A 12,177-nucleotide genomic window follows, 5' to 3' on the forward strand; every position below is an offset into this window, starting at 1 on the left:
GCTGTGGCTGGTATATGAAGGGTTGAAAGAGACCAACAGGTGTTTGTTTGTCTGAGTGCATGACGTGTAATGCCTGTGTACCAGGGGGGAGCTGCACCCTCCCTTTTCTTCTAGATTATTTCCTTTCTCTCTTTTTCTCAACTATCAGTTTTCTCTCTGTTTTCCCAACATAGACTTGCATAGAATAGTAGCATGGGCCGTCCGACTTGGCCATCTCACCTTTTGAATTTCAGGATAATGACATGTACACTGTGTAGACTATGTAGGTACATAGTCTATGCTCTGCCTGGACTGATGGCTTGCACCTCTGCTAACTATCTTCTGTGTCTTTTTAATTTTGCCCAAACCACACACACACACACACAGGTTGTGTGCATGTCACTCATCTATATGGTAGATATTGAATGATTAATAACAAACATCAGTTGACATCATTGTGGAATGACCGCCTTCTGTACTGACACATATTTCCTGGGTTTGACCACTGCATCTCCCCTGACTGATTGTGATGTAGACGTTCCCCCCAGGAGGGCTCTTTATTTTTTTAATTTTGCCTTTATTTAACCAGAATCTCTTTTACAAGGGAGACCTGGCCAAGAATCGCAGCAACACAAAGTTTCGAAATAAACACATTGCAGATAAAAGTAACGTTACAAAATGATCAGATAAAACATTTGCACACAGAAAACCTGGTTACAATAGGCTTCACCATAGCCTTAAATACATTCAGGGTTACCAATCTTTGAATCTTGAGATCAGACTGGAGATTGTTCCATGCAGTAGGTGCGGAAAACCTAAAAGCTTTCTTTCCCATTTCTGTTCGGACTTTGGGAACAGCAACGTGCAGAAAATCCTTCGAACGGAGATTGTAATTTCCACCATTCAAATTTGAAAGACTATAAATAAATCGGAACCATACCAAGAATGGCCTTGTAAATCAAAACATACCAATGACTGAGCCGATGTGCACATAAGGAAGGCCAGTTCACGTTTGAATATAATACACAATGGTGAGTAAGAGATTCTGAGGCACAGAAGAGAAACGCACTACCACACTACTAGAGGCACCATTAGAGAGTTGTCTCAGCTGGACTCGTGCCGGGTATCACACTGTCTGCGAGGGTCCGCTTTGGTCCGCGTGGAGTACATCTCGTCATCCGCCCATGTCTGCGGGGGTGCACACAGACATTCCAAATGTGTGACCGACTGCACATGTCCCAGATCGTTTGTTGCTCTGAGACGCTCTGGTAGTCAGCCCAGTTCACAACATGGAAACCTTGTATTGTAGTTGATGCATTAAAGATTTGGCTAATATATAATTTTTTCTGCAAATATCAATCAATATTCTGTCACATCAATATTGTGCCGTCGGAACAGTTTTAGGTTTGCAGGTTAAAGTATTTCTAATGTTCGCTATTGCCCAGCTGGCCACACAGTCGTCCAGGAAATGCACACGTTAAACTCTTATTATACCGGTAAGTTGATGCATCTTGTGATCTATGCACGAAAACCAACTTTTTTTCTGACTTACAATAACGAGATTATGTAAATCAGAAACATAGGCTATTTTGTGAATCCTTTGGGTGGAAAAAGAGAAGGTTTACTGCTGTTGTGGTATTTAATAATGATGGTTGGGGAAGAGAAAGCTGAAAGGCAGGAGTGGCGATGCAGGCGACAGAGAGAGAACGCCAGACCGAGGTGGACCCTCGGTTGTATGAATGGAACCGCGTTCGATGCGGAAAGCATGTCTGAGGCTTTTAGTGTTTCTACTTGGCTGCTGCTGCTCCTTCACACGGCAGGACGTGTGGGAGAACTGATCTTCTCAGAAACCTGCAAGACTTAGCTCTTCATAAGATGCTGATCTCCTCTCTCTCTCTCTATCTCTTTTCTATATCGTATCCCTCCCTCTCACCTCCACCATCCTCCTCCTCCCCCACCCAGGTTGCTGGAGTCCCAGCTGCAGCAACAGCGGCGTAGCTACGACAGTGAGGTGGAGTTGCTCCGTGGCCAGCTGCAGAACGTGAAGGAGGAGAACAACAGGCAGCAGCAGCTCCTGGCGCAGAACCTCCAGCTGCCCCCCGAGGCCCGTATCGAGGCCAGCCTGCAGCATGAGATCACCCGGCTCACCAACGAGAACCTGGTACGCCACAGACACATCCACATACAGGCTATACAGAACCTGGTACCACAGACACACATTCACATACAGGTTATAGAGAACCTGGTACGCCACAGACACATTCACATACAGGTCATACAGAACCTGGTACCACAGACACATTCACATACAGGTCATTCACATACAGGTTATAGAGAACCTGGTACCACAGACACACATTCACATACAGGTCATACAGAACCTGGTACCACAGACACAATCACATACAGGTCATACAGAACCTGGTACCACAGACACACATTCACATACAGGTTATACAGAACCTGGTACCACAGACACACATTCACATACAGGTCATACAGAACCTGGTACCACAGACACACATTCACATACAGGTCATACAGAACCTGGTACCACAGACACAATCACATACAGGTCATACAGAACCTGGTACCACAGACACATTCACATACAGGTCATACAGAACCTGGTACCACAGACACATTCACATACAGGTCATACAGAACCTGGTACCACAGACACATTCACATACAGGTCATACAGATTACACCGTCACAAAGATACATACATAGATGCTATATACCGATATCAGGATGCCCGATATCTGGTTCTGGTGTTGGATATCATTACAGTTACCGTTTCCCCAAAACTAAAGTTTGCATTACCAAGAACCACATGGGATTGACGGAAGTCAAAGCAAAGCGACTTTTGCCTTTTGAAGAATAGAAGCATGCAAAATCTCTCTAATGGAGAAAAATGGATTCCATCTTAATTGTATTGTCGAGTGGTCCATACTCTGTAGTAAAGTACTGTAAGTAAAAGGTACTCATGTCTATACTTAAAGTTACTAAACATCGGTATCTGCAGTGGAAAAATTGGTATATGCTCGAGGGAAGCAACAGTTGCAATTGGAGGATCACAAAAAGAGTGGTTTGAGGTAGTGTCCACTGGAGTAATCCTAACGGTTGACACCATCAGACAGATACTAGACTCACCAACAGGAGCCTGGTATACCACCTCATGCACACACAAACATCAACATCACTCAGGGTTCCTATGGTCCATGGGATTTCTGGAATGTCATGGAATTTTGAGACTTCTATTGTAGACAGAGATTGACAGAATGTTGACAAGTGGTCTGGTTAAATCATTGAATATCAAGGACTTTTCACAGATGCATCAATGTGTAGGAAACCTTTTACCAATTCAACCTTTTCAACCTTTTTTCCCAACAGCTTTTGTAAGACATATTTTATTGATTACATTTTTACATTAATTTATCCCTTAAGAACTTTTCTTATATGGAAAAACAATGCCAGCAGGCTATGAAAATTTACATTTTAGCTCATGAAAATGCTTCATTGTAGCCATTGGATTTCATAGAACGTCTTTAGGATGGGAACTGTGTGCACTATTCCACAGATACAGTGTGAGATCAACTCTGGTTACTATTAAGAACCTGGTACCCCACAACACACACACAAACAAGAGACGATACAAATGCCAACACACAGACACAGATACACTGCCTGAGATCAGACAGTTCATAAGTAAGACTTAGTTACACTACAACAAACACAAACACTAGAGACATACAGTACTGTAGTACTTAAGCCAAACCCCTGCACTATGAGACATTGTGGGCTGACACTCACCATATTCTCCAGAGTCAGATAAGAAGATGGATACCAATTTCCTCTGTGCATTCAGTAGAAAGCTATCCAGTTGCAAGCTAGCCTAGCTTAGCACAAATTAATGGAAGTGGATACAGACTACTAGCCTAGCTTAAACAACGGCTTTCTACTGAACGTACAGAGAGGAAATTGGTATACATGTTTTGTCTTGACGAGAAGAAGGTAAGCAAATGTCCCATAATGTTGGCATGTTCCTTTAATGTGTTATGGATGTGTAAATCCATCATGTAGCATTCATAAACACTCAGACTCACTCATACACACTGACACTTGTGGATGTCATCTGACAGGACAACATCTTGAGTGACGGCCGCACCTCACGGCAGTGTCGAGTCGAGATGTTACGACGGATAGTTGTATGTATAAGCTGTGTGTATTTTTGTGCATGTGTGTTTAAAAACTAACTGGAATGTGTGCTTTGCAGAAGCAGTGTGTTCACTGGGATGTAACAATGTCTAAACCCCTACACAGCGGTGTGTCCTCCTAACCCACAGCGGGAAATCTTTGCACCCTTTCTTCTAACAGACAAGAAGGCCAACTCTGCACCTCTGTCGCTCTCTCTCTCTGACCAGTTCAGCACCCTTTCTTTTGATTCAGGGTCACTTGTTTTTCTAACACACCCAATGAAGAGATAATGTTTCCACCCCAAAGAGGAACACACACATTTTCCCAGACATAGTGGATAGTGGAAAACCCAGGTGCTACTAAATACATTTCATGCAAAACTGTGATATGCGTTGGTTACATAACATTTGTCAGTATGCTAGCGAGTAAATATGCAATCTTGAAGCATGTCGCCGTTTTATCTTGACGTACTTGGCTGCTTTTGAGGATATTTTTTAATTGCAGTCAGGAGAGCTGTGGCCATGTCAACGACCCAGGCAACCAGAACTGGCTCATTATTTGCACTCACTTTGATGAGATTTGAAATCAGAATTGTTTGGTATAATGCCAGATGGTTGAACATAACCTAGGACTGGGCGATTAATAAAATTTCAATTACGATTTTGGCTTCCTACGATCATGAAATCAAGGTAATTGAGATAAAACAATTATTGTGCCACATGCCATGTTGCTCTCATTTTGTCTTGTGTTGTAAATGCAGCGCACCCTTCCTTCAGTGGTGCGCTCCGCCCCACACAAACGGTAGTTTCAGCTTGTGTTGAGAGGGAGGAGGGAGCCACAGAGCGTTATTTTGAAACATCTTTGGTAACTTATAGATGACAGAAAGGCAGCCTTTGATAAAGAATGAAAGGTAAAACGAATTCCGTCGTCGTTATATGATGTTCTCAAATCAATTATTAATCATTTTTAATAATCGTGAATTCAATATCAATTAAAATAATCGTAATTATGAGTTTTGCCATAATGGAGCTGTCCTAACATAATCAGAATGATCTTTTTAAAGGGGAAATTACACCACAAAGCAACATTAAACTCATGTACCAGATTGAGGCATAACTGATTAACACTTTGGCTGCCAGGAAACGTGTTTAGACGTCATTGCCGGCCATGCTCAAGTTGCCGGAGGACGCTGTACAGCGTCCTTATATCAATATTTCAAAAATCTGCGATCGGATTCATATGTCCCCTCCGCTGGCCTGAGATCCACCAGGAGGACCCACTGAGCTCTCTGGCGGTTCAGGAGCGCCATCTGGTGGCCGATCGGCGCAATCGCTTAAACAGGAAGTGGCATAGAGGTTGTGCTGGACGTCCGTATTACTTCCGGGCACTCGCTATAGGTCCCGGCATTCTAGCTCGTCACAATACACAGTGATCGATTGCCAATAACTCGATAAACAACATGATTTGGACGTATATACCATTATACAAGCTGGAGATGGACCGGGTAAATCTACATCCCATAATGATAAGATTTCTACTCTACGATGATCGCCCAACGGCGCGCGGAGACTGGGGTGAGTTTTAGCGTGTAACGTTACCGTCTTCGATACTAACTGCTATTATCAACATTTGACCCACATTAGATGATTGGTATAACGCTGCCCACGGAATTATAAACGCCCCCTAGCCCATCCGGTCAACATCAGATGACGTGTAGTAACTTCTAGAAGTACGTCTAGTTGGAATTTTTTATATCGCGCTGATTGCCATAAAACTGTATTGCATCATCAATATAATGCATTTGGGGCTATAGATCACGTTCTGGAGAAAGCTGCAGAAAGAGATGAAAACATACTTATACATTAGACCATACTTTACTATGAATATGTGAATGAAAAAGTTTAATGTTGCTACACAATGAACAATACATATAGGACTTTGAATGGGCCCTAATAATGGCAATGTAGCAATAGAATTTAAAAAGTTATAGCCATGCAAAGAAGGGGTACTTCTCCATAGACAAATAGAGCCGGCAACCTATGGTATATCATGAATTTAACCCAAGGCAACCAAAGTGTTAACTCTCTCTATGTAGTTGGTCAAAGCTATACCTACACAGAAACATTGGCCGTGGAAGGTGATAGTTTTACCCTCACTCTGGATGTTTATAGTTTCCTTGTCTATAACTTACCACATCTTTTTTTTTGTAGCTTGTCATCTTCCCCTGTCACATCTGTAATCTTAGCCGTTAATAAATTAGTCTTGTATTTTGCGATCGGTTCCAATGGAAACATAATGAATTGTAATGAATCATAGTGCTCTTAATTGTAATTGAAGCATCAGATTGAATATACCAATTAGTGTTGCTATGGTGACAAAATGTGCACTCCTCTGACAGCAGTAACTATGAAACTATCTGACATTCATGTAGACTGAACCGAGTCTGAACCGCGTTTAATTTCCCTCAGTCAAATCCGGACAAGGAGAAATAAAATCAGGTTTTATTTTTTCTGTGTGCGTATTGCCGCCTCTCACTGGTAAGCCTCAAGTACTGCATCCGGACACACTAACTAACACACACAAACACACAACCTGACTGCTTTCCAATTATATTAGTAAGATAGGATACAACAAGAGAGACCCAGAGTTTCCATTTTAATATTCACGTCCTGCCAGAGCATACTGTTCCATTAGCAAATGCATCAAATAACGGAAGATAAATGTTTACAGTGCTATTTCATGCACTTTAAATGTTTTGCGAAGAGCCTGCAGAAAGTGTTGTAGTGTTCCTCTTTGCCACTAGCTTTCTGTCTGCACCCCCTTGATCCAAGCAGTATACTGTGGTAGTCAAAGCTGGACTGCTCTCTCTCTCCCACCATATCTGTTATCTAATCTCTGTATCTTCTATCTCTACCTCTTGTCTCTCTCCCTCCATCATTCCATCCCTCACTCTTGTTGTCAGGATCTGATGGAGCAGGTGGAGAAGCAGGAAAAAACCATCCGGAGGCTAAAGAAGCAGCTAAAGCTTTTCTCCAAGAGGATCGGAGAGTTTGGAGGTAAGGATTCACTCTGTTCCTCTGAGGAGAAGACTATTTCCAGTGTGTGTGTGTGGGGTAGGGATGTTACACCTAGTCAACATAACATCCATGTCCCGCATACAACTTTTATCTACAAAAAATGTATTTAAATTTCATCATCATAATTGCAATTTTCCATCAACTCTTACATGTGACTTGTACATTTCTTTTTTTTGTATCCACTTTTTCTCTTTTTTTTCTATTTCTCTCCCATCCCAATTTAGCTGTGCCAATTCTCCCCTCCCCTGTCTTGAACGTTGCTCGCATATGCCCCCAACTGGTCGGTTGTAGGGAGGATAGAAGCCTTGGATCACATGTCCCCTCCGATACATGTGGAGGCAGCCTGTCACATCTTTTCACCTGCCAGCGCGGATTCTCATTTGGCGAGGTGTAACGTGTGGGAGGCTCACACTACCCCCGCTATTTTCCTCTCTCTGCTGTGCAGGCGTCCCCCAACCGACCTGTAGGAGTCGCTGTCCACAACGTCCAGATTACCACCTATCGACTTCCACCCGCTAACTCTGCCAATTGAGTTAGTATGATGGCCGGCCCAAGGCAATGCTGACACCCGGAGTCGAACCTGGTGTCTCTTGAGTTGGTGACGAGCGCAATGTTTGCTGCGCCACCCAGCCGCTGACTTGTACATTTCTTGTACATTGTCAGTGGCTTGGTACGAGGGTCCGTTAATTTGCTAGGGAACAGCTTGCTAGGGGGACAGCTTGCTAGGGAACAGCTTGCTAGGGAACAGCTTGCTAGGAAACGGCTAACTAGGGAGACAGCTTGCTAGGGGAACATCTGGCTAGGGAACATCTTGCCAGGGAAACGCTTTGCTAGGGGAACAGCTGGCTAGGGAACGGCTTTCTAGGGGAACAGCTTGCTAGGGTAATATGAAATAGACTTGGGTCCATTTACAATGTTTATGTTGTCAAGTTGAAATGGTCTATCTACATAATAACACTTATCTCTCCAGCGGGTCAGGCGGAGAGCCAGACGTCCCCAGGACAGATGGTGGATGAGCCCATCCGCCCGGTCAACATCCCTCGCAGGGAGAAGGACTTCCAGGGCATGCTGGAGTACAAGAAGGAGGATGAACTCAAACTGGTCAAGAACCTCATTCTAGGTCAGTGCTGAATGCTGATGTCCCCCCCACAGATGTCAGACCTGTCTGTGTTTTCTGATAGCTGTAAAGAGCAAATCATTTCTCTTGGGAGGCAGAGCAATGGTGCAACAAGCTCGCAGTTAAAAAGTGGGACTGGTATGACGGTCTGTACATGTAAGATCTGCCCTGGGTCCATATTCACAAAGCGTCTCAAAGTGCAAGTACTGATCTAGAATCGGCTCCAGTCTATTAGTTTAAATAAGGTCAAGAAGACAAATATTCCTGGTTACTGACATCAGATCAGCACTTGGGCCCTAATTGCCTCTTTTCCGTCTTCAGAGCTGAAGCCTCGAGGTGTAGCAGTGAGTCTGATCCCAGGTCTGCCAGCCTACATCCTGTTCATGTGTCTCAGACATGCCGACTACGTCAACGATGATCAGAAAGTTCGCACGCTGCTCACCTCAACCATCAACAGCATCAAGAAGATCCTCAAGGTATTGTGTGTGGGTGTTTGTGTGGGGAGCATGTCTATGTTCCCCGGGTCCTATGTTCCCCGGGTTCTATGTTCCCCGCTTTGATTGATTGATTGATTGAAAATGTTAGACCACCAGCCCTGATTCCAAACTCTAACCTTAACCAGTTGGAACGAGGGCCTAAGCTTAACCGTTGTGTACAAATGTCCTCACAGTAATAGAAAGATGGGGAAAGTCTCACGAAGATGAAAATATATTGTGGTTCCTCACTTTAAGGGGGGAAATTAGGGTTAGGATTTAGTTTTGGGTTAGATCTAAGTTTGGGAAAAGGCTAAAAGGAAGGTTCAGGTTTCTGGTTGGTGGTAGAGTGTTAAGCGAGTGTTGTTTGTGGTAGAGTGTTACATGTTTTTGGTTGGTGGTAGAATGTTAAGCGAGTGTTTTTGGTTGGTGGTAGAGTGTTAAGCGAGTGCTGCTTCTGTTCTCTTCCTGTCAGAAACGAGGGGATGACTTTGAGACTGTGTCCTTCTGGCTGTCCAACACCTGCCGTTTCCTACACTGTCTCAAACAGTACAGCGGAGATGAGGTGAGGTTCACACACTAAGAAAAAAATCCTGTATGCTAATCATTTGCAAATGGAGCTCAATAGAAATTGCATCAAGTGATTTTGAAGCAGATAGTTGGGTCAAGAATCAAAATTCCGTGACCATTCTCTGGCTAAGATGTTTTGATGATTGATTTGACTTCTATGGACCTTTTATAAAATATTTAGCCCCCGTGTCCCCCCACAAATCCCGGCATTTTGTCAGATGGCCAAATCCAAAATACCTGCTGACGCCATCTTGAAAAATTTACTTTTGATCCAGAGCACCTAGAATCATGTATGAATACACTTTTTTGTGTAAGTCAACCATGCCAATTCCAATTCTGACATCAGATGGCCACCATCTAGTAGAGCGAAAATGTAACTTTTAATGTCGAAACCAATTTTACCATGGTAGTGCGGTACTTTAAACAAACTACCTTCATAAGGATCTCAGCAAAATAATTTATGAATGTACAGTATGACAAGATAACTAATTATACTTCAAAATACGCTCTCTTAAATAGCTGTAACTTGAACAGGTTAACAATGAAACCACTTTAAACATGTCATGATCAGTCCGAATCAGAGCATTCTGCCTCACTAGATTCTGAATCATCAGATTCCAATGAATCACCCCTCCTCCTCCATACATCATCATCTCCCTTATCATCATCCTCCTCACTCTCCTCTTCCTCACTTTCTTCAGCTGGCCCTGGTGCAGGTAGATGTGTTGGGAGAGCAGGTTGTGTGTGGCGGACAGGGCGACAGCGACCACCCACCAGCTCCCAGCCATGTTCGAGTGGCGAAGGGTGGCGCTTCAGGGAGGGGTGGCGCACTACTAGATATGCCAAGTAGTTGGCACGGAGGCAGTGTTTGCGTAGGCTATCTGCATCTGGAGGGAGATGGATAAATGATTTGTTCTTCATTCTCTTCCACTTTGTGGTGCCACAGCCATGGTGCTACTCTTCTTGTCGCCATAAATAACATGTTGTGTGAACTCGAACAGCTCCTCTAGCACCTTCTCCTCAAGATCAAGGCTATCTCCACACCGCGAGAGCAGCCGCCGTGCCATAGGGCTCTTTGCCACCTTGTCATACACCGACGACTTACCCTTGCCATCACTAGCGGACTGACCATCGGGACCCCCGGGAGTTTTCCCGGTGGCCTGGCAGACTGGCATGGCCTGGCAGACTGGCAAATGCTTTTTTTATTTTAAAATTTGTTTGTTTGTGCCCGCAGTCAGGCCACTGAACTCCGAAGCAGGCCAGGTCGGTATACATGTTTATATTTGCGCATAATAAGTTCAGGCAAGCAGGCAGGAATGTGTGATTTTTTTTTTCATAGCCGCAGTTTGTGAAGACGCTCTCTGATTGGTTTAACTCCGAAGGGCTCTTCCGTGTTACTACACGAGTTTTGAATCAGATGGACATTGAAATTGACGTGGGAACTCTGGATGTTGATCACTTGATCACTTTATTGGATGTACTGCTGGGACTCGGACTTAAAGAAGACAGTTTGTTGGAACCTGACCATGAAATAGAACAGCTATAAGTCTGATGGATGATTTGGATGCTGATATTGAAGCCGTGGAGATGTAAGGAACGCGTCATTATGTTGAACTGACGACAGCAGCGCAGAGGGTGAGTGATAAATCGAGTAGGGTATGGGCCTGGCCTGCCTGAGTCAAATTCCCGGTAGGAATTATGGTCCCAGTCCGCGACTGCTTGCCATAGAAGCCTGAGTTGGCATCACAGCCTGTAATACAGTGTAGCTGCACAATACAATCTGCCATCTCCTCAGTAACCAGGCCACGGAAGAAGACTGTGTCCTGCTTTCTCTTGATACAGAGCATACCGGGCAGCTGTTGAGAGATGACCGCTGTCGTGACATAGGCATCGGTGTCGGCTGCATCAATGACAACAGGGCCACTGTAGCCTGACTCACATAGAACTGTGTAAGCTGAGAAGAGGATGGTGTCAGCCTCAGACTGGTCAAAGCTGTAGTTCTGCATTGGTTGCTGGGTTGACAAGTTGGTGCAGTGGGAGTACAGTAGTGGGAGTACAGTAGATGATCTCTACACCCTGTGCAACAAGGTCACTCAGATAGCTGCATATTACTTTTTGTAGCCGCTCCTTGTTGCTGACGCTACACAGCAGTGTTTTGAACTCTCTGGCAGAGGGGAAGGGGTCGCCCAGCTTCATGTAGGTGTTGGGGACATGTGTCTTACCTTGTACCCGCAGGTCTCGCTCATCATCTTTAGTTGAGTATGCTGCGTCGTACGGGTCATTTACACAGAAAATACGGTCAGCATCACCATGGCGGGCAAGGATGATGGATGATACCTTGTGGACATAGTCCAACCACTTGTATGGGGTGCCATCTTGTGTCTGCCAATCTTCTGCTGATGGGGTTGCCATCCTCCAGATCATGCTCATGTCGACAAGAGCGGTGTAAGGTTCTTGCAGATCTACAGATTGGAGAGAGAGCTTCTGAATGAGCTTGTTCTTCTGTGTCTTCCTATATGTGCCGTTGGAGTTTAATAACACCACACATTCCTCGACAACACGATGTTCCAGCAACTCGGAGAGATTCACAAGTTGACTGACCTCAACCAGGTCGATCACTGCCTTGAGAGCACTCCGCTCCATCTCAGCAGCTCTTGCTTTGAGTTCCTCCCGGGCTTCTCCATGCAGGGCCGCTTGGCAAATGTCAAGCGTTTGCTCAGAGAGTGCTGCTTCGACATATGAACCACCCCCAGACGTGTCA

The 12,177-nt window shown here is 44.5% G+C and overlaps 1 protein-coding gene across 2 annotated transcripts in view; it reads left to right on the forward strand.

The window, feature by feature from the left end:
* myo5aa (myosin VAa) overlaps nucleotides 1-12,177 on the forward strand; it is a 227,639-nt gene that overhangs the window by 199,095 nt on the left and 16,367 nt on the right. The window contains exons 30-35 of one of the 2 annotated variants that reach the window (XM_084337836.1): nucleotides 1,942-2,140; nucleotides 4,125-4,190; nucleotides 7,142-7,235; nucleotides 8,227-8,376; nucleotides 8,695-8,849; nucleotides 9,322-9,411. In XM_084337836.1, the coding sequence (XP_084193962.1) occupies nucleotides 1,942-2,140; nucleotides 4,125-4,190; nucleotides 7,142-7,235; nucleotides 8,227-8,376; nucleotides 8,695-8,849; nucleotides 9,322-9,411 (754 nt within the window). The remainder of the gene's footprint in view (nucleotides 1-1,941; nucleotides 2,141-4,124; nucleotides 4,191-7,141; nucleotides 7,236-8,226; nucleotides 8,377-8,694; nucleotides 8,850-9,321; nucleotides 9,412-12,177) is intronic. The other variant, XM_084337837.1, reaches the window with a different exon arrangement.

The sequence above is a fragment of the Notolepis coatsorum genome (assembly GCF_963971535.1).
Source record: "Notolepis coatsorum genome assembly, chromosome: 20".
In the NCBI taxonomy this organism is placed as follows: Eukaryota; Metazoa; Chordata; class Actinopteri; order Aulopiformes; family Paralepididae; genus Notolepis; species Notolepis coatsorum.